The 22,834-nt window shown below is 36.5% G+C and overlaps 2 protein-coding genes across 5 annotated transcripts; one reads left to right on the forward strand and one right to left on the reverse strand.

Moving 5' to 3' along the window:
* Window positions 1–3,908: 3,908 nt before the first annotated feature.
* LOC110185951 (uncharacterized) lies at window positions 3,909–4,888 on the forward strand. Its single transcript, XM_020954970.2, has one exon. The coding sequence runs from the start codon at window positions 4,050–4,052 to the stop codon at window positions 4,740–4,742; it is 693 nt and encodes a 230-aa protein (XP_020810629.2). The 5' UTR covers window positions 3,909–4,049; the 3' UTR covers window positions 4,743–4,888.
* A 3,132-nt stretch (window positions 4,889–8,020) lies between these two features.
* LOC110185622 (dnaJ protein homolog 1) lies at window positions 8,021–22,705 on the reverse strand. Of its 4 annotated transcripts, none has more exons than XM_086832180.1 (6): window positions 22,581–22,705; window positions 15,007–15,176; window positions 14,637–14,946; window positions 14,343–14,571; window positions 13,922–14,279; window positions 8,021–8,631 (listed from the first exon to the last, which is right to left on the reverse strand). In XM_086832180.1, the coding sequence occupies exons 3-6, from the start codon at window positions 14,860–14,862 to the stop codon at window positions 8,404–8,406; spliced, it is 1,041 nt and encodes a 346-aa protein (XP_086688306.1). In that variant the 5' UTR covers window positions 14,863–14,946; window positions 15,007–15,176; window positions 22,581–22,705; the 3' UTR covers window positions 8,021–8,403. The 4 variants fall into 4 exon arrangements, with proteins under 4 accessions (XP_086688306.1, XP_020810231.1, XP_020810232.1 ...); XM_020954572.2 differs by having other exon boundaries at window positions 13,922–14,291; XM_020954573.2 differs by having other exon boundaries at window positions 22,091–22,705.
* Window positions 22,706–22,834: the final 129 nt, after the last annotated feature.

The raw sequence follows: 22,834 nt of genomic DNA on the forward strand, positions 1-22,834 counted from the left end.
AAGTCTTTGGTTAGGAATACATGACATTTTACTAATACGATAAGCTATTTATCAGCACAATACGAATGATTGATAGATAACACAAAATTTGTTGAAGGTATTCAAGAAAGCATATATTCTGCTGCAACAAATCAAATAATTATTATTCTTAAACACTGCGTGGAACATTCTTTTAGAGACAAACCCAAAAATAGTCCTCATAACTCAATCATTGGGAGAGTTATTCCCCCAACGTATGACAAATCCTACGAGTCTAGGTAGGTCAGCTATCTTTATAGCGGTATAGTGGGAATTCCGAATTTGTTATGAGTGCCAACGTTATCTTGTTATGTCTACTTCAAATAGTATTACGAATATATATAAATGGAAAGCCTAAAGCGGAGGAGTATTCAGTACTCAACTGTTGTTCAGCAAGCCACGATGCCGCCACCACCTCCGCACCACCACCACCACGGACCACCACACCACGGTCCACCACACCACGGTCCACCACATCACGGTCCTCCGCACCATGGTCCTCCGCATCACGGCCCTCCACATCATGGTCCTCCACATCATGGACCACCGCATCACCACGACCACCATCACCACCCGCCCGGACCTCCAATGCATCCTCGCTAAGGAATGAACAAATCTGGATCAGATCAAGAATTCGTTATTTATCATACTGCGAAAATTATATTTATTAAATTCAAATATTGTAGTTATACAAAAAGTTTCACGCATTAAACACAAAGTGCCAAAATGCCTAAGTTTGATGTTTAGAAATTAAAAAACAAACAACTTTAATTCTTAAAAGTGATTTTTTATTTCTGTGATGGGTAGTGTCTCCTCATTATTCCGTATTTAATTTATATAGAAACGATTTGGTTGGTGACTGGTAATAATTAGGAGAGCAACGCGGTTGAAAAACTTTAAAGTGCAAAGTGGTTTTCCGAAATCGCAAAAATCCACAAAATATGGAAAATTATAAGATTTCAAATTTGCAGGGATCTAAGACAAGAAAGAAACCAAATTCAAAAAGCGGAAGTTTGTATACTCTTGAGTTTGACCATAGGATCTTGGCAAAGTTTTTCTGTGTTCATTATTCTGGGGTAACAAATACATAATAAGTTATAAACTTTAAATTATAATTGCAATAGTAAAAATATAATTTTATATGTATATACATATATGTAGCTAATTTATCTATAATTACGTTTATGACGCAATAAGTTATTTTCAAAGAAAAAAAACAAAAAATAATTTGTCATTGATATAAATATTTCATGATACACTCGATGAGCAACATTGTCGAATTAAAGTTGTGTATTTGTTTATTTAAATTCATAAATAATAAAATATGTTATTTCTATACTCATCTATTTAAAGAGTGGTTTTTAAATTGAAGTTTAAAAGTCAAGTAAATAATAACTACAATCCTGCTGCTCTTTCGTTCATTAAATATCTGTGTTTAGGTACATAAATTTATTTGATTTTGCTATCGATCCTATTAAGTATTGTTGGTGAATATTTGCCACACAATATGGCAACAAATACCAATTAAAAACATTGTTTTAAAGAGGAATCATTTATAAATTTATTTTACCAAATACAAATATTTTGAGCAGATATTTGTGACTAAATTTGTTCACACTTCTTTTTCAGATAATTATTGAGTTCTTAGCGAGGCTGCATCGGAGGTCCTGGCGCCACATAACCAGGGTCTGATGGGTATGGACCATGGGCTGGCGGTGGATTAAAGCCAGGACCATGTGGTGGCGGTGGATTAAAGCCTGGACCATGTGGCGGCGGAGGATTAAAGCCTGGCTCGTAATAAATGGCAGGCACCGGCTGCTGATGTGGCGGATGACCCGGTGGGTTGTGGTGGTGGTGTGGTGGCGGAGACATCTTAGTTGGATTAGCTACCGTTGTGTACTAAACTCTAATTTTTTAAACAGAGCATTTATTTGAACAAAAATAATTTAAGTACTTTGAAACCTAATCAGCTTTCTAGATAAGAGTTTCTGGGGTTGCGAAAAAACCGCTATAAAGATTACAAGCCTTTCAATAATGGTCAATAACATGCTTTGTAGAGAAAAAGGAAACAACAATAAATTCATTATACACGTATGCTAAAAATATTTTAGTTTATGACGTAAATGTTCAAAGGTTTATGAATCAGAACGTAATATATAAATATATCAGTCAACACTATTGTACAGACCAAATTTGGCATTATATTAATAATTTTGTATGATATTAATTCAACATTTGATTGATTGTTTTATTAAATTTTAACTACAAAATGATGTAAGCACTATCTTTGGTTTATTCGAAGGGTCTGCAATCTGATAAACTTATCTTATCGATATCTACTAATACGCAGTTGTTCATAGAATTCCCATAAAATTTCTCAGAATATGATTGTGATGGCTATTTAATCTGATCTATAAAGATGAGTATGAGTCAATATTTGATTCATGTTTACTAAATTTAAATATTCATAAAGCTCGACAAATATTTAAGAGATTTAGTTTTTTTTTCAGTTAAATATTCGTTTGTCCATTTATGTAAAACATTAATGGTTTTTAGCCATTTTTATTATTTTGAACATCTCATTTTTCCCATTTATTTTTTTTTATATTTATTTTGTTTCATTTCTAGTAATGTATTTCTTGTTGTAATCTCAATAAAAATAATACGTTTTTTGCGTTTTCTAATAAGTTATTTTGTATAAAAATAATTTATACAGTTTTATAATTTAAATTGTCGTTTTAGGTTTGGTATTTAGCGGGGTTGCATGGGGGGTCCTGGTGCCACATAACCAGGTCCTGGGGGATACGGATATGGACCATGCGGTGGCGGAGGATTGTAGCCAGGACCATGAGCCGGCGGTGGGTTATATCCTGGTCCATGATGAGGAGGTGGGTTATATCCTGGTCCATGATGTGGCGGTGGGTTATAACCAGGACCATGATGTGGCGGGGGATTATAGCCTGGAGTTTCTCCTGGTCCGTGTGGCTCGTACCAAATTGGATGCACCGGTGTCTGATACTGCGGATGACCCGGTGGTGGGTTGTGTTGGTGGTGACGAGGCGACGGCGGAGACATCTTTATTTGTTTAGCTTCCGATGTGTACTAAACTTTCCCAGTCTTTCCAAAGCGTTTATATGAAAAATAAATAAATATATTGAACACGGCAAAACCCTATCAGTATTTTAGATAAGGTGGGAGACCCCTACATAGGTATGTATAAACTTTTAATATTTCTGACTTTCCAAAAGAACCGCTACGAAGATAAGAAACAATAGTCAATAACAGTGTTCCTTTATAAAAAAAAAAAAATTGTTTACGAAGCACCAAAAACCGGAAGTAGGCTTAAGATTGATGAATCGACGATGATAAATAAAGTTTAGCAAATTTCATACTACGAATATATAATGATTAATTAAATTAATGATTAATTTAACAAAAACATAGGTATAGTCTAACACAATTTATTAATTTTGCAACCCGTACATAATAATACAGCGTTTTTTACAAGTTTTTAACCTTTTGTTTAAGGAGAATATATTAGTGACATATGTAAACTTAATTTTATCCAACTGAAGGATGGTTTAGTGAGGTCCATGGTGGGGTTTCGGTGGTCCGTGTGGGTGATGCGGGTCCGGATGCGGATGGTGATCACCAGGATGTGCAGGTCCTTTCGGCGGATTGTGGGGATGGTGCGGCGGTGGAGGCATTTTTCCAATAGCAAGTTCAACTACAAACTGGATTTTGGCATTGCTTTCCACCCTATTTATAGTAGTAATCGGGAGGAATTGTTGGGTTTTCCACAAAGGCACTTTATCGGTTGACGGCGTGATAAGATTTGTGTGTTAAGTACGTGTCAGTTTATATCGGAATTTCCCAAATGACAAATTGTCGTATAAATCTAGAATGCCTGGGATATTCCTTCGGTGACAAAATCTCCATAGTTTCCATTCATTTCCACTTATCCAACCCATCTGTCCTGTAGTATTTGAATTTTCCAATATTTATTTTGTATAAAATTTCCTCGTGAAAAAATGATAAATAACGATATTTGCGAGACGCTGCTGGCCGTAAAAGAAGTAGAACTTTCTTTCGAAAGAACCTTGCGGAACATTAACAATATACAACATCGCTACAATATGGTTTCGTCGCTAAAAAGGAAAGCGGCCAAGGCAAAAGAATCCTTTGAGGCGGAGATCCAGGCAGCTATCACAGAGCCGACACCAACCAAGGAGGCCAATCCGTCGAGGAAGGTCCTAAAGAAAAAGAAGATGTTACCGCTGGTGGGCAAAAAGAAGGCCAAGAGAGGAAAGAAGGAAAAATTAACCCCGAAAAATACAATCAAAAAGGATTCTAAGGCGCCCGTCGTGGAGCCCACCTTGATCGAAGTGGAAAATCAGCCCAAAAAGAGCTTGAAGAAAAAGATTTTGCCGCGTGTGAAAAAAGTTAAGCAGGCAAAAAGTGCTAAGCTTCCCAAGGAGAGTCCTTTGCCCGAACTTCTGCCCATTCCTTATGAGGAAAATACGTTTTCCTTTCCTGCTAAAAACTACAATTACGAGTTTCAAAGTACTGCAACTCAAATCGTACCTCGAAAACCATTTGGCGATCTCATCCGCAGACTCTATCGGGCAGCGCGGTGGAAGGCTCAGCAGGAGGCCATGGATCAGCAGGATCTCGAGCAATCTCCGGACTGTTTCACCTGCAGCTGCTCCTGCTCCTCTTGCTGACTGGTCTACAGAACATAAATTATTCCATGTGTGTTGCATATTTCTAGGCTTTTTTAAGCTTTTAAGGTTTACAACCAAATTTTGTGCAAGTGTATAGAAATTGTAAATTTAGATATGATTAAAGAAGTGTTTCAAATAATAAATAATGATGATCTTTTAGGTCCCTAAGGTATATCCTTTTATGCAGCAAATTTTTGTTTAATTTAAGTATATAATGAATAAAGGTAACACAAAAGTTGGATCCTCATTTCGTTAAGTTTATATATTTAAATGGAAGTTATTCTACTAACACTAAATTAAATTGATTTAAGAAACACCATTTTGTTTTTAAACTATGCAAACTATAAAAGCAAGAGCTCATTTTAATACTTAATGTTTTGAAATACTTTATGTTTTGTTCAAAAACCAATCATTTTCCGCCTTCAAATGGATGTAACCAAATAATGTTGTTCAATTATTTAACTAAAATGCCTCATTTCACGCCGCAATTTCTTTAATTTTATCGAATTTTATCGTATCCCCTCTATAATTTTCAATAACCAGCCGCAGCATCGATTACCAATGGCAATTGCCGCAACAATCGAAGAGTCTGAGTTGAAAAAAAAATCTGAAGGGATGAGGAAACCAAAACAAAGAAACGTTTGCTTATTTACGAGTCGCATTTTGTATGGGCAACTTAAACGCTAATGGCATAAACATCCGAGACGTGAGCGAAATGTTGAAAAAAGCCGCTTCAAACGGAGAACAGGACGACAGGACCAAATGGGAGAGAGCTCAGGCTGTATGGCGACTGTAATGTGTAGCCGCCGCCGTCCAAATCAAATCTCAAATCATGCACGCTGTTCCCTCGGACAAGGAGTGGCAGGAGGGAATTGAAAAGCGACAGGACCAGAAACTGAAACCGGGAAGCAGCAAACCTGATTCCGATGACGAGGACTACTGCACTCTGCACGGGGGAAAATTGTTTGAAAATTCAATTCACACATTTGCCAGTTGTCGATGATTCTCTGTGATTTCGACTTTGCCCCAAAACAGGCCGCAATGGTAATGGCGCTGGGAGCTTCTTGCTGGCTCATCCGGTTGCTTTGGCTTCGGCCTCAAATTTTGAGGTTTCCTTCGGAGTTTACACAGAGGAAAAGTTTGTTGGTATAAAAGTCCTGAAAGATCCTAAAGATATTTCAAGACTCTAGGCAAATTTCTCAATACGATTTAACTTAGTTGAAGTCATATCTTATAGATATGATAAAAGGAGTTCTTTCCTTCTTTAAGTAAAGGTATTAAAAATTTACCTAACTTGGATAATTGTGGTGATTTATCAATCCTGTAAAATGTATTATGATAAAAAAATTAATAGAAATTTCTAGGACCTCAGCCTTTTGTCTTTCTTTAGTTTTAAAATTAATATATTGTAAGGTTTTATAAATTATTATATAGCAATGTTATTTGATATAATCTTGTTCACTTGTTAAAGATTAACATATATTTTACATATACCATTTTTCAACAATTATGTGAACCCCCCGCTTAGGGTATTTTTCCAAGTGTACCCATTTTTTTATCCTTGGTTTTCCTGCAAATAAGTGGAAAATCGCAACGAATTGTTACTGAGTCAGAGCCAGAGGTCTGTGGAGTGTTCCCGGCACGTGCAGATCGAACACTCGACTCGACTACGTTCATATCCATGGCACAGAGCTCATCTTGGTCACAGCCACTGCTCCTGCTCCTGCTCCTGCTCCTGTTCCTGTTCCTACTCCTGCTCGTCTCCTGGCATGTGTTTGAAATCTGAGCAAGCTTCTGAGCTTCTTTTTCGGCCAAGCATTCCTGCCCGCTATTTTGTATGCAAAGAGTTGTTCAAAATTTAATTTATTTACTTTGCCCTCCAGATGCTGTTGTTTTTTTCGTTGGTGGTCCTGCTCCTGCTCCTACTCCTAGTCCCAATCCTGGTTTTGGTTCTGGAGCAACTGCCTGTTTATTGTCTGCAAATGAAATGCGTCTATGTCTATGTCCCGTCTGTCGCTGGCTTTCTTTTTAAACGAATTACCATTTGCCAGCTTTGATGTTGGTCTGGTTCCTCGCATCTTCAACGGACTTTCTTCCCAGTCTTTTAGCAGATTTTAATTTTTTTCGGCTTTCTCTAGCTTTTCCTCTTTCTTTCCCGGTTCCTTTTTTGGGTTAGTTCTGCTTTGACGCAAACTTTGCAGACCATAAAGTTTTGACTTCATGCAATTTTAATGACTTAACGAGCAGCATTCCGTTTGACATGGGAGTGTTTTTGGTACTTAGGGGTGGCGACTGGCAGCTAATTAGGCAAACGCTTTGCGATTACCAACTGGAATTTTCACTTTTCCACTTTTACTTGTTTTCTTTTTTGTAACTTTACAATTACAGGAGCATGACTTGACAGACATAATGCATGTTCTGTTTTAAATATTGTTAATTTATAAATGCAATACAAATAGGATACGGATAGCTTAGTCCGAATTAATGAATTTTTTAAATAAATTCAAGATAGTGGCCTTGAATGAGAGCCCTGAAAATTTTAGTACAATATAAAACTATGAAGCTTTTAGACAATCAAATTGTTGTGAATGTTGAACGTCTGCATTATCAACATTTGCAACACAATGGATGTTGCTCAACATGTTCCTAGCAACATTTATTTTTCAACATTATATTCTGCTTTTCGCCCTGTTTAATTTCAGTTTTTCGTAAATTTAACTTAATTAGACAAACTGAACTTGACAATTTTCATGTTCCATTTAATGCCAGTTCAGTCGGTTTCAATAGATTGCAGCTTACATACTTGTTTAATTAAAAAAAATCATTTATTAGATAAACTTGAATTATTTGAAATTCTTAGTATGTTGTTCTGTATCTTTTATAGTTTGAAAACAACAATATTGTGTTATAACCTTAATAGAAACACACTCGATGTTTATTGTTACTAATGTTTGCAAGATATTTTATATTTAAATGTTTGTAAATTTCATGAAGAGTTTGAAACATACTTTCTTTAAAAGTAATGTTTTAAGTTGATGAATAAATTAAATGAATAAATAAATTTAAGTTAAAACTAGCATAAGACAATAACTGACCTTAAATAAGATACTCAATCTTAGTGGATTTAAGACCTTCGAGTTTTGTTTTATAAAATTAAATATTCAGATATGCATAAACATTTTTTAGTTATTTAATTCTTTGCTTAAAGCCATACAAAAAATCAATTTCCACAGAACCCATTCATTATAAATGTAAATTGATAGTAAAACTCTTTCATATTCGCTTGTTTTTTCTTCCACATGTTTCAATGTGTGTAATTTTTATTAAATGTAGCTTTAATTTAGACAAATAAATTAAGAATTAATGATATAATAACTATGGTCAACATACATACATATTATGCAAACATGTTCGCGACGTCGATGAGCAAAACCGATTGTTAATATAGAGTTCCTGTAAAAAATGCGCAGATCTGAACACAAAAAACAAGCAAAATGGGGAAAGACCTCGTCGATGCGATGTTAAACAATGAATAGAACGTAGAGAAATATATGGATTCGGTTTGATTTTTAGTGCTGTGTGTGTGTGTGTGTGTGTGTTGTGGGATGACTAAGTCCGATTCCATCGGACTATGTGGGAGAGTTTGAGTCGTCCAAGTCGCTCATAACATGTCCCTGAGCACCTCCTTCTGGGCAGCGGTCAGCTTCTCCGGGAACTGGATGTCGAAGGCCACCAGGAGATCGCCCTTGCGGGTGGTGTCCTTGGGGAAGGGCAGGCCGTATCCTTGAATCCGTTTCACCGTGTTGGGCTTGATGATCTCCTGCATGGTGCTGATGCGCAACTTGTCGCCGGACATGGTAGGAACTTGGAAGACAACGCCGCACAGAGCCTGCAAATAAAGAATATATGAGATGTATAAATATAAATTTTCATGCTTTTTTATTTAATTCCGTTCTTGGCTTATCAATCAAAATGGTCAGCAAATACCCCGGCCAATAACTCAATTTCGAACCCGAAATGAACAAACACAACCACATGAGTCCCACTGTCGAGTGGGATCTATCAATCTTTTTTGGGTAATCCTGTTTGTGTCCCCCTTCCACCACCAATGCCTTATTTTTTCTGAGGTCCTTGAAGCTTTTACTCCGTCTTTAGTTTTCGAAGGTCCTGTGTTTGCCTTCGTATCGAACATAACATTCGTAAATCCTTTTTTATGTTGCCTAATTCGTGTTTAAACATGTTGTTGACACGATTCCATGTCCTTGTCCATTTTTCTGGCTCCTTTGTTTGCTTTTCCTTTTCACTTTCCAGACACTTTCATTGATACTTCTTTGACATACGATTTGTTTAATTGGCCCACTAAAAGATGGGCATCAATCAGGTTTTGTTTTGGGCCACGACATTGATGTGGCTTAACCAATTAATTCCCAAAGAACATGTCTCATTGAATCTTTTTCCACTGGGAAATCTTTCCTTAAGTTAAAGATGATTTAATTCTTGATAGAAAATGCTATATCAATTACTGCATTTGATTTTTATCTTATCTTTAAAGTAGTTGTTGCTTTAATAATGGTTTAATACCTGGAAAAACTATTACTCATGGAAGTGCATGGATAAAGTGGTGTAAAGGAACCTTTGATAAGAGGGAAGAACACCCTTAAATAATTAATAAATAAATAATAAATAAAGTAATAACTCAACCACTTGCAGTTGATTTTCCAAGAGAAACAACTTCATTGTTTGATTGTGGAATAAACTTATAATTTTTACCACATTACAAACTCAGTGTTAAAGAATCTGTAGATTGAATAACGTGAAGCAGAAATGATATATAATCCCAAACATATGTATATCTCCTTTGACTTGTCTTGTTAGCATATGTCACGGCAGAATGGAAGTTCTATAGAAATATCCCCAGAAATATGACAGATTGTCCGCGTTAATCCTTTCGGGGGCCACATTCCAGCACTCTGAGATTGGTAATGCCTTCATTTTTCAAAAGTCTCGTTTCGAACCCATAAACAACCAATAACTGGGATGTCAAACCCTTCCTCAACAAATGATTTATGAACGGCACACAAACGGGATTTGATCTATTCCCGAATAACTGGCCAATCCCCAAGATTCCTATCCACGACGACTGATATAATATTTTTTTTATGCCATGCCATAACTTGTCACAAGTGATTTGTAACCAAAGAACTTGCCGGACACGTGTTAAATAGTTGTCAATGTCCTCTGAGCCTCACCCAATAAAATACAAATAAGATATAAATTCAAGCGCAAAAAATCACTTCAAACATAAATAAATAGCGACAAAACCAAAGTGCACACCTTGTGAATATTTAAATACAAATATATATGATTTATATATAAATTGTATGTACATATGGGCGTACTTTTATATCGCAGATCGGGTATTTGAGTATTTTTGCCGACTGGCGAATTTAAAGCGATGACAACATAAACTGATGACGACAGACCCAGAAACGACAACAAAAAACAACGATTACAACCTGTCCCCATGATGACGGCGACCAGCATCAATATTTTTTTAATGGAAATGTTGAAAATGTTGTCGCAGCCAAAAAAAAAACATAAAGAAGTCAAAACATACATACCTACATATATATATTTGTATAAATCTGTAACGCTTAAATACTTTGCTACCTTTTACGGAAGCTGAAGCATAAAAAAGTTCGAAGCAAAACGGAGGGAACAGCAAAAAAAGAAAATAAAAAATAAATAAAGGGAATCAAAACCGTGAATAGCGATTCAATAAAATTTTGCGAGCATTTCCCATCGATGTATCTGGGATCAGGCCTAAAAGGGGAATTTAGAAAAACCGAAACTGGAACTCGTTTTTAAGGCAGGAGAGAGAGACATCATTCCCTAAATGATAAATCTAAATGTCGACTTCAGCTCTTAACGGAAAGTTTCCGGCAGTAAACATAAATTTTGTCATATATTTTCCAGCTTTTTTGTTGGCTTTTCCCTGGCTGTCCCAGACAATTACTCTCGCTGAATGAAGTGAAGGTTTAGGCAGGAGTCTCTCTTTTTTTTGTTGAGAAAAACAAATCAACAACATTCAATCGCATGTCATAAAGCATTATTCTTCTGGCACTTTTTTTTTGGTGGTGAGCCCCTCAAAAACGTTTTTCCTCCTCCCCATTTGACAACTGTCATCAAAATGCAAACGAAGTTTTCGACTACCAAATGCTTCTGTATAGAGCTTCCTATTTTTTGGGTTCGACTCTTTCCACTCGGAGCAAAATCATTTCGCAGTACACCACCGGGCTACCAATCGAATGACAATGCCATTGGGCAGACATCGTCTGGCCATCAGTTACAACCATTCCCTGGTCCTGCTGGTGAGTCCTAGCCATACTCGTACATCCTTGAATTGTTCATCAATTTTAGTTTGCTGCATTTGCGAGAATTCTGACGCAGGCACTCGAAAACAAAAACCATTGTTAAATTTGATTTCCATTTCGAAAATATATATTTGTATGTATCCCCCTAGTCAGTCATATACACAGAAGGAAAATCTTGGATATTTGGGGGAAATTGTTAAATAATAATTAAAGTTAATAGAATCCAAAAGTTGAAAAATGCAACACATTCTGTCTATCACTGGTAAAACTAAAAAATATCGACAATGGGAAAGTCGATATTTAAAGCCAGCGATTAACTGTCAAAAGTTAATCGATATTCTGTTTGATATATCGGAAATAAGTTAAAAGTATAAAAGAATTCACAAACTTTAGTTAAAACCATGATTGAGGGAAATATAGATTTTAAAAATAAAAAAATAACACTTAGATTAAACATTTTGGAATATGTTTTCGATGAATACAAAATGTTACCATTAAATACATATTTCCAATTACGATATATCAAACTTTGTGATATTTTCCTGATACAAAGCGCATTACTTTGAAGGTTCTTTATATCGATTTGGAGAATATTTATCTTGTGTTAGTACTAGAATTTAAAGTGCATACATATATAGGACTTTTACTCTCAATATTTATTGGTTTAAGCATAAAAATACTCAATTCTGATATCGATTGTTATTTGCAGTTCTACTGATGAGAGCTCTTGGCAAGACGGATTGTTTTTCTTATATTCCCAACTGAATTATTAGAGATCAAACATCTTTGTTTATTTTAACAACTGTTCCTAAAGTCTTTTATTTTCTATGTACCATTTTTAAGAAAGCTAAATACACTTATTTAGTAATGATAAATAAAACTTGAAACAAACCCTAAACGTTTGAAACGTGCTGTAGATTCAGCTAAGTCCATATATCATCGGTCATATGCATAAAATATAATATAACACCAAAAGCGTAGAGAAAAAAATTAATTCGAAACTCATTGACTTGAATTTTATCGTAAACGACGATGATGTAATTTATGGGTCGCATTAAATTTACTGCTGCAGCGTTGAAGGCAACAACAAATTATGACAGAAAAAATTGAAATTTTTGTTGGCAATTATGTGGATGAACATATATGGAGAGCTTCAATTGCCTTATGGCGGTGGCTTTATTGAGGCAAAAAGAATCTTGCAAAGAGAGTTGGTTAAGCAAGTGCTTATAAAAATTAAGATTTATTGCCTTAAACAAACCAGTTTGGAAAAGACTCTCTAAAGGAGAGCAACAAGTGTCTTCTATCAAAATATTAGATTATTATTTAAGGCCACGGTAACAAAATACTACTTTAAGCCAAGAAAATTGCCTGTCTAGAAAATATATGTTTCAATTAAAGCCATTCCCATTACCCAAACCGTGTCAAATACTTCTATATAGAAAGAACAACATGACACTTTTAGCTCATGTTCGAAACCAATATGGAATTCATAAATTCAAAATAAAGGCAACGAAAATATTTGGCCAACTATGCCATAAGCGGTTCGGGGACCGAGCGAGAAGCCCAAAACTATTTACTAAATTTGTCGCACTAACAAGCAATAAAATGTTAAAAATCCCCAACCGAGCCAAGTCAACTATTTAATCTACTTAATGCAATTAACAATTTTAACATGACTGCAAACTCAGTGGCGTGTCATTTCAGTTTGTTCGTCTGCTAGTTTTGAGTATTTCAAAATTTTTTGATATTCGTTCTCGGTTCGTTTCAGTTTGTTTGTGTTTTCCTTTTAGTTTCATTTTGGACCTGACCATATTTGCGATATTAAGTGAACAAACAAACAAAAAATGTTGTGCGAAGTTTTGCGCGCTGGCGACTGTGTAAAAATTTAACACCTCAGTGGGAGCCGCTATAGAGCAGATTGTTGGCCAAAATCGTGCCTCCTCCTCCTCCCTCAATCCAAATCTCTGCTCTGTCTCCGTTAATTGAAACTTGACCATGTTGACCAATTTGGCTGGCTGCTTCGGAGCTCGTCTGGTCATCGCGTATATGGTAAATTTGCCATAACCATAATGCCTGCCTGATTTCATTACAATTTGATTTAGGCACTGGCTGCGCCTCTAATTGAGCGCCATACTGTGAGAACCCAACCGCAGGTCTCGACTGAGAATATCTGATATCTCACAGAGATCGCTCTAAAGCTTAGGTTTCACTGAAGAGGTTACACTTATGGGTTATTAAATCTTAAAGGAGATTGTTCCAAATATTTAAATTAAACTTCCAATCAAACACATCTAAACGAAACCGAATAAGAATTTTGACATCTTCAATATTCTTACTCTTTAGACAATTCTTGAACAAAATAAGCTAGTAATAATTCAAAATTGTTTATACATCTTACAGATTTTCAACTAACAAATCAATTTACTTTTTGACAGCCCTATTAATATCTTATTTCAAATGTTTTTACTGTTTAGCTGGAAATACTTCTAATTCAAGAATAAACAAACTCTCTGTCATTGTATTCCCTAGCTATTTCCGTTTCCGGTTTCCTATCTCTTTCTCTCTCTCTTTCTGATACTCCTACTATTAATAGATTCATATTTAAGAACTCAAATATAAATATGAGTAATCTATAGTTCAGTTCAAATAAAATTTTCATTTATCCTTATCTTTAATCTCAATATTTCATTTCAATTTCATTTTCTTCTATGACTTCTCACCAGGATAATAAAATGACTCCTGTTTCTTTCGACTTTTAAGTAATTACGTATTGAATAAATCCTTAGTAATTTCCAAAAAACTCACCTGTTTGAGCGTCAGTCTCGCCGTGTAGCGCAGATCGCTGCCCTCACGCTTGAACATCGCATGGGGCTTGTCCCTGATGATGAACACAATGTCGGCGGGGATTTTGCCGGGCGCCTGGTCGCCCTCCTTCTGGAAAGTGACCTTGGTGCCGGACTTCCAGCCCGGCTTGATGGATATCTGCAGGACTTTGTCCTCTTTGCGGGAACTACCATCGGGCTGGACGACGCGCCGGGAGATTTTCATTTTCTTAACACAGCCGTGGTAGATCTCCTCGAGCGTCACATAGAGATCATGCTCAACCGGAGGATCCTGCTTCTGCTCCTTCTTAAAAGGCGTGTGCACATTGAAGGAGTGTGACCTGAAAGAGGGCCTACGACAGATTAGCAAAAAAAAATCTGGGAGTCAAGTGAGATGGACCAACCTGAAGGCACTTCCGAGACCATGACGGGATCCAATGCCACCGAAGGGCGATGAAAAGAAGTCGGGTTCCGTGTCCAGATCAAAGACGTTCTTGTCAAACAGATTGTCGCCCATGTCGAAGAACGAGGCGAACGGATTGCTGTTGCCAAAGAACTGGGCAAATGTGGCACGCGGATCTCCATGGAACTGATATGTGAAAGAGTTGGTCGAGGGACCGCCATTTCGTGTTCCTGAAAATAGGGAATATTATAAATATGTTGAATCCAAAATACATATATAAGAAAAGTCAACTTACCGCCACTCTTCAGACCATCCTCGCCGTATTTATCGTACACCTCCCGCTTGCTCTTGTCCGACAGGACCTCATAGGCCTCGGCGACCTCCTTGAACTTCTCCTCGGCATTGGCGGCTTTGTTTTTATCGGGATGATAGCGAAGGGCCAGTTTCCTGTAGGCCTTTTTGATCTCATCATCGGTGGCAGTTTTTGGCAGCCCTAAGGTTTTATAGTAATCTTTACCCATTTTGTAGGTTCTTTGTGTGTGTATGAGCGGGTTTTCTATATATGTAGTTAAAAGTTAACACTCAAGTTCACAGTACTCTAAGATCTGGAATTTGGGGAATATAATTTAATGCACATATAATTTAAGTAGTATTAATTTACTCACATATAATATCAGTTATCGGTATTCCATATATAACAAAGGTTCAATGCAGGACCTGCTTAGTGGCTATGATACTGCTCCAAAGTTTTCCTTCCCTTTTGTTTCCTTTCTATAATGGCACATGCATCTTGTCGATCTCTCGCTCGTTCCGTAGCACTTTTATCAGCAAAGTTCTGCAAAAGAAAATCAGCAAATGTATATTTATTTAGATGTATATCGATGCGTATAGAAAGTTCCATTTGGCCGCTGGGGCTGGGATAACCATAAGGCGCGTCACAGACCCTGGTCTTGTTCAATGCTAAACGGCCCACGCCTTTTACTAAATTTAGATCGACCAGCTAGCAAAGTATTTTTTTCCTGAACATTGGAACGTTTCTATGCGCACTTCTCACCCTTGCCACTCTTATATCTCTGCCAATGGACACTTAAAAATTAAATATTTCAAAGGACTTTAAAATGCAAGTTCAAATTGAATACCAGTTCAATTCACACTCTACGTAAATACAGAACATCCAAGCATCAATAAACAAGAAAAGTCTTCAATATGTTCGAATATATGTACAGTGAAATATTTCTGGTGTTGAATTCATAATTGAAAACGGTTCTCGAGCCAATTTGCATTGACCTTAACATTTCTAAAAAGATCTAAAGATCTGTGTGTGTCCAATTGAGTTTAACCATCTGAGCCATCTGAATTAGAATTGACGATGACATTTATGAATATTTCGGAGACAGCCCGAGATCGCCGGGGGTTGGTATAACCCCAATGGGCTGGCGTCAAGTCCATTAGAACTTGATTAGTTGACATTTCTATCAAGAGGCGCTGAGACAAGTGTAATATAAAACGGTTCCTGCTTTGACTTTGCCTGCGGTTTCCCCAAAACAATCAATCCACAACAGATCACCAGGCCTTTCATCTTGAAAAGTTAATCAAGTGGAGGCTTTGATAACATTATGTGATCCCAACCACAACAGTCAGGCCGCATTGATCTTCTAGAACTAAAGAAAACTAAGTACATTTATAAAGTTGTGGTTTTCACTTGGGACACGTGATTGAGATTTCAAACGGGAAGGAAATTAATACACAGAAATTTGAGATTTAATTGAATATCTCAATTTAACAAGGCATTTACTTATTGTAATTTTGTCTTATGTGTATATCAAAGGAAGTTAAACTTTAAGAAAATTTTAGAAAGAGAAGGGCAAATCGCATTGATTAATTACGTTTTATTTTATGGAATACGACTTGTAAAGAGCTTAAATCTAACTAGGCGGAAGGCACCAGAAAAGGTCTCTAGGCTAATGTGACTAATGTATCATTAAATACTCGGTACCTAAAGTTTTCTGTATCTAATAAAACACAAAGAGTCATTCTTCTTATCTCTAACTTTTATAGAGAGTAGCAAATAAAACCTCAATCTAACATGTGGAACTGCTCAAGACAATGTTGCAAAGCTAATTTTGTTAGAAACATTATATACAAGATACACAAGGTTGTTTGTTGTAAATAAAATAGAAATTTGGGCATCGCTAAACAAAAGTTTTCTTATTATCCCCTTAATTTTGGTAGAATATGTGTAAAAATTTTAAGCTAACATGTAGGAGAGCACAAAAAAATGTTGCAAGACAAATGTTGAGAAGTAAATGATGATGAAACCATCGATGATGCACAGCTTTTTAGCTATATTATGATACCCTAAAACATGTTGTAATATATCGAATTTGATGCACTAGACTACCCTACTATTACAGTGACTCAACCCACTCATTCACTCATTGCAAAACCGATGCTATGGGCTATTTCAGCTTCTTAACATACTATAATCCACAATAAACACGATCTTAGCTGAGACCCCTAATTGCATTGAAGGTCTGTTTGTCATCACTCAAGTTCAAGTTCGCATCCCGAATTATTCATTAATATTCAAGATGTCAACACTCAGGCCACCAATCCATACTCAAAACAGATTTCAGCCTTGGTCTCTACTGATTTCATCTTGGAATATCGTTTCATAAGCGCAAATACATAAGGCCGAGAATATGCGAACTTGTTGCTTTGACAATTTTCAACAGCGAATTATCCGATGCCAAAACGCTGAACGAAATGTCTGCCTTGAATTGCAATTTTGTGGATGTGAGGAGCACAAGATATGTGAGCTATTGACAGCAGACGATTGATGCGATCAGCGCCATTCCATTCCATTCCAGACATTAGTCAGCTGCAGTTTGCATATAATTTGCCAGCGGATCGTGAAATCTATTCCGGATCGGTTCATCGATTCGTGCCAAATGTGTGCCAGATTGAGCGAGTCGCCAAAAGATTTGAAAAAGGCGGGGACAAGGTCACAGATAGAAAATAAAAACACCAATAGATATAGGACTCGTATTGAAATGTGTGTTTTTCCAACATTCTGCCAGCATTTTCTTTTATTCAAAGAAAGTTTTTGGCTCTCTTGTTTGGGCAGCAAAACAACAAAAAAGATAAATAAAATATGAAATATGTGTTATGTGTTATGCAAGTCGGAATTGGATTGTATTGTATGTTTTATACATTTGCCACATTCCATCCGTATTATATTGAACGTTTTTTGTTGAGATCTTTGCAAGCATTTAAATAATTCCCTTTATAGCGCATCATTGAATTATTGGCAGTGTTTTTTTGGCATTGTTTCGTGTAAAAATTACGGGCTTAAGGTGGGAAATAAAATCATGCTGAAATCGAAATTTTAGCCATCGATAAGTGTATATATAAAGCCGATGTTTTTATGGCAGGCCCTCCCACCCAGCTGACAGTTACAACATGTCTCCCTGTCGCTTCTGAGTGGGCGGCTTCCACTTCCGCATAAATAATTCACCAGACACTGGCTCATTTATTGATTACAGAATAACATTTGTTTAACAATTTATTGGGATACCCGCATATATTGCATTATTAGTGAATTGCTTTTTCAATGTTTTCATTGTCATTTCGCATCGTTTTCGTTTTCGAATTTGCATTCGCATTTGAATTTCGCAGTCTTTCCATTCATTTCTGCGCAGCATTATAAATTGTCGTAGGTTATGAGAGGCCAAATGAAAAATGGAGGGACTGGAGGGGTTGAGGGTGGGGATGAAAATGTTTGTGTCGTCCCCGGATTGCACTAATTGAATTGAACTTGATTTATTAATGCCCCGCTCCGACTCGGCAACTTTAATTCCCATTTCGTGTCTCTGTCCCTCTCGTTAGTAAATATTTTCAACTAACGCCTGTGTGCCCGAGAGAGAGAGAGAGGCGACGAGTTAAAATTAAAAGAAACAAAATTTAATAATAACCGAATATCAAATTGTGACCTCTGATTTATGTGCTGGGCTATTCAAATTTTATATTTATTGCTCTGGAGATCAAAGTCAAATGGCAAGGGGTTCGGATATTGTGGATAAAACGGTCACTAATGCGACAGTCAGCAATTTGTCTCTTTGGTTAAATGAATTTCTAAACCTACATAAAATTTAGTGAGAGTTCTATAAGCCAGAGTGATCAATATAATATAATAAAGATTAATAATTGTTTTATTTAGTTTTTGGTAAATACTGTTCACTTGAGTGAAAATGGTTTACTTGTCCAGTACTGCTCACTTGTTCATTGCTCACTGCTCATTCTTCAGTTATTACTCACTTATTAAATTTTAAAGCACTAAATACAGCATTTCAATTACGATAAAAAAGTAATAAACAAATCAAACATATATACAAAACATGTGAAAATGACAAAATAAAATACAGAATAACACTGAACATGAAAACATATTAATAAATTTTTAAAAAAGTACTAATACATTTAATTCAGCTTTTACAGACTTTAGGACCTGCACCTTTGCAAAGGAATTGCATCTGAGCAAAAATGAACAGAGTGAACAACATTTAAACAGGAAAACAAGAATGAACAATTATGAAGCAATACGTTCATTTGCACCGTTTGGGAAACAACTCTTACGTTCATTCAGCCATAAGCTAAACAATACTAGTTTGATTTAATATAAAATAACAAATTTTTGCTAGCCTATTTTAAAACCATTAAATCTACGCCTTGTATGTATTCTCTATATATTCTCTATATATATTTTATTGAACAATGGCAGTTATTATTATTTTAGGAAACAATAATTTGTATTTCATAATACTCAAACTTTATCCCTCACTATTTCCTAATTCAAGGTTGATCCCCTCCTGACTCTCATTCAACTCCAAATCGCCAGAGTCCAAACCATTCACTCTCGCTCTCGAAGAGCAACGCTAAAATCACCTATTGTTGTTATTATTTTGTATTTTCAAAGTCAACACCCATTCATTGTCAACCCAGTCGCTTTTTGTTTATTGCTATTTGGAATCGGACAAGAAAAAAAACAGAACTGATCAAGCTCCATGAAGTTTATTCACCCACACTTGGCAAAAAGCCGCCGAAAATCGCAAAATTTTGAAATGGAGAAAAACGAGTACGACCAGAATCCAAATATTTGCCATATCGTTTAGGCAAAGCAACATTAGATGACCAAAAAAATGGGCAAATAACCATTGGTAGATTACGGCACACATAGCCAATACATTAGGGTGGGTGTTTCTAAGCCGCAAATCTGATGCAAAAATAGGTCCAATGACTAAGCGTCTTTACCTTTGGCCGTACAGTAAATCTCCCACACATAAACATTTTTGATTTTGGAGAAATTTTTTTTTTGTTTTTAACAAATGAATCAGCATTTAAAAATTTGGAGAGTGATCTGTGCTCTATTCGAGGCTGGGTAATTCCTTTCCTTCAGTGGAGTTTTAACACTATTAACACTGGAAGTTCATACCAACTTAAATCAGTGAGGAGCATTGATTTCTAAGCAACTAAATATGTGTGCAAATATTCCATTTTAATTTCCGTTTATTTTGATTTTTAAGCAAATACAAAAGCAAACAACAATTTGCATAGAATAACTATTAAAGCGAACATATTGTATAGAAGATTTTCGAATTTGAATTTTGTCTCATCGAAATTTGCATTCTGGCAATGAAAATGAAAAACTTGTTTCAGCCAGTTAGAATAAATGTGTGAGTAGTTTTTGTTATTGAAAAATGTATTAAGTGGAATATATTGAATTTTTGGGAAATACCTTAGCTTAATTTGTAACTTAACTCGTTAACTTGAATGAACTTTGAAGTTATCTTAAGTATTCCTAAAAGCCTGCAAAGCTGTATTTTAATTTCCGCTCATTTAGAAAGCATTCATTAATTAATATAATTAAAATGAGCTTTTTTTAGCATTGTGACAGTGAAAACGAAATTAATCAATTGCAAAGACAAAGGCGCGAAAGTGTATTTCCTTGTGTGTTTGTGTTTTCTTTTCCCCATAATTACTTTTCTTAATTGCCCCTGATCTTCTTTTATTTTTCTCTCCCTCTTTCTCTCTCTCCCTCTCTCTTTGGGAAATGACGAATTTTGCATGTGTTTTTGCGGCCATAAAAACAAAACTGAGGCCATGCCCCCGAGTCTTCCGCCCACCGAGCAGCTGTTCAAAGAGTTATATACCAATAAGAGAGAGAGAGAGAGAGAGAGAGCCACTCTTCGGCTGTCGAATGTGTCATAATTTATAAATACAAAGCAAAGCACAAGAAGAGACCGTTCACTAGGGTCCACTAACGGTGCGAACTGACAAATTCTGGTGTGATTATGATTAGCAGCAATCATTGAATTTTTCTTGTATTTATTGTTGCCTTTTTGGCCACTCTTTGGTGGCAATTTGTTGCCATTTGGTATTGACCAAATGAGTCGGAGGTTGAGTCTGAGACTTTGCATTTGGAGGCCAACAATCAAAAGCCAAAAAAGAGTATTTTTTCAATTTTTTTTCGCTATGTGCCTTCAATCATAATCGGCTGCTGCCTTGTGTGTTTACTTTTTATTTATGAATTGTGGCCAGCTAAATGTGAGTGGTTGAAAAATGAGGCAATAGTGGCATTAGACAGCCAAAAAATAAAAAAAGTGCCATAAAAAGCAGACACGACCGCAAGAAATAAAGAGGAGGAGACAGCTTTATAATATACTTTTTCCTGCCACTAAATTGGATGTCTGTTGAGTTAAATGATAAATTAAATGAGCTAAGAATGTTTGTATATTCCTTAGTTATGCAGAAAAGGCAGCATCTTGGAAAAACCCAGAAAGTTCACTCGTTCAAGCTCTCAAGTCCTGAGCCTTTATTTAATCTTTTAGTCGTTTGTTTCTTTAATTTTAATTTTATAAATATCTGCAAAAGATATGCCCTATTTTTTATAAGTAAAACTTAAGCCAAATCCCAAAGTTTTCACCTATTTTTCGATCCACCCTGTATATGCACCTTTTCCCTAACCGAAATTTAAACAAATCTTTTCACACTTTTCTCGCACACACATTCTGTGTACACAGAGAATAGAAAAGCCCATGAATATTCCAAAGAATCGGCATGAACATTTCGAAAAATAATCAGGCGAACTGGGCAACAGCGAAATTTGGTGAGAAAAAAAAACATATACACAAAAATAACTAAAAATGCTAAAAATAAAACTTATTTAAAGAAATGAAACCATGAAAATTCAAAAACACACAGGCCAAAGCCAAAAACGATGGCAAATACAAAAATATAAATAATAAAGGCGAACGAGAAGAGTGCCGCCGCTGAGCTGAGCCAACCGTGAAGAAAACGTGAAAATCGTTGGTTTTTTTGGACTTGTGCAGATGTATACTAGGCGTATACTTTATGTAAGGTTTCCACAAAAGCGATCCTGACGACAACTTGACTTTCCTTCTTTATTAATGTTTTTTATTGTTATTTTAAGTCCATAAAAAGCACTTTACAGCACACAATTGTTTACGAGTTGCTTAAATGTATGCGGTATATGTATATTTTTTGTTATTTTGCTTTGACCACATTTGGCAACGATACGAGGCGATCACGCACACACAAACACACACACACACACACTCCAGCAGCAGTCTCGCACACACACCATCGTATAGTAACACACACACACTGCCAGGCACTGCAAGTCCATGATTAATTGTCATTGCAAACTAATAAATTTGGGGGACTCCTTACAATTGTCGGTGATTGGGGCGTATGCTTGATATGGATTTCCGATCCTCTGATTGGAGATTTTCCACTTTTTGATAGATACTTTTTTTAGTATTTTTTAAATTATTATTAGCGCGGGCTTCTCGCTGCCAATTTGCCGCAATAGACCGTTAGACAACCGACGACGCGACGACCGAGGAAAAAGCAGCTATCAGTGGAGGCGACAACGCTTGGCACTTACTGAACGATCCACCACCGACTGGCACCCGTTCGAGCAGCAGCACCACTCCACACCACTTGCCACAATCTCTCTCCCTCGCTCTGGTTGGATCTCTCTCGGACCTCAGGTCCCCCCGCCCCAGTCTGACGCACACTGCTCCCAGAGCTTAGACCCGCGAGAACTGAGTTAAAAGCGATCTGTTGGTGCTCCTAACGATCTGTTTTGTTTTCTTTTTTTCCCCTATTTCTTGTTCATTTCTTCGTGACCGCCGCCACATGTAGCCTAAGTACGTACGATCGAGGAGGAGCGGAAAAATAACGAAAATCAAGTACAAACAACTGAATTGGACTGGTCGTCGTCGGCGGCCGTTCCATGCGAGAACCGCGATCGCCACCGATTTGCGTTATGCGTCATACTTCGGCCCACGGAGCTTTTTCCCATAGGTAAATCGAAAGCTTTTGCGGCGACGAATCAAAAACCAGTATTTCAATGCCCTATAAATTTCGGTCTATCTATTCGTTGATTCGAAAGGTATTTAAGATATTTTG

This window comes from Drosophila serrata, unplaced genomic scaffold (assembly GCF_035046125.1).
Source record: "Drosophila serrata isolate PLE 108 unplaced genomic scaffold, ASM3504612v1 contig_245, whole genome shotgun sequence".
Taxonomy (NCBI): Eukaryota; Metazoa; Arthropoda; class Insecta; order Diptera; family Drosophilidae; genus Drosophila; species Drosophila serrata.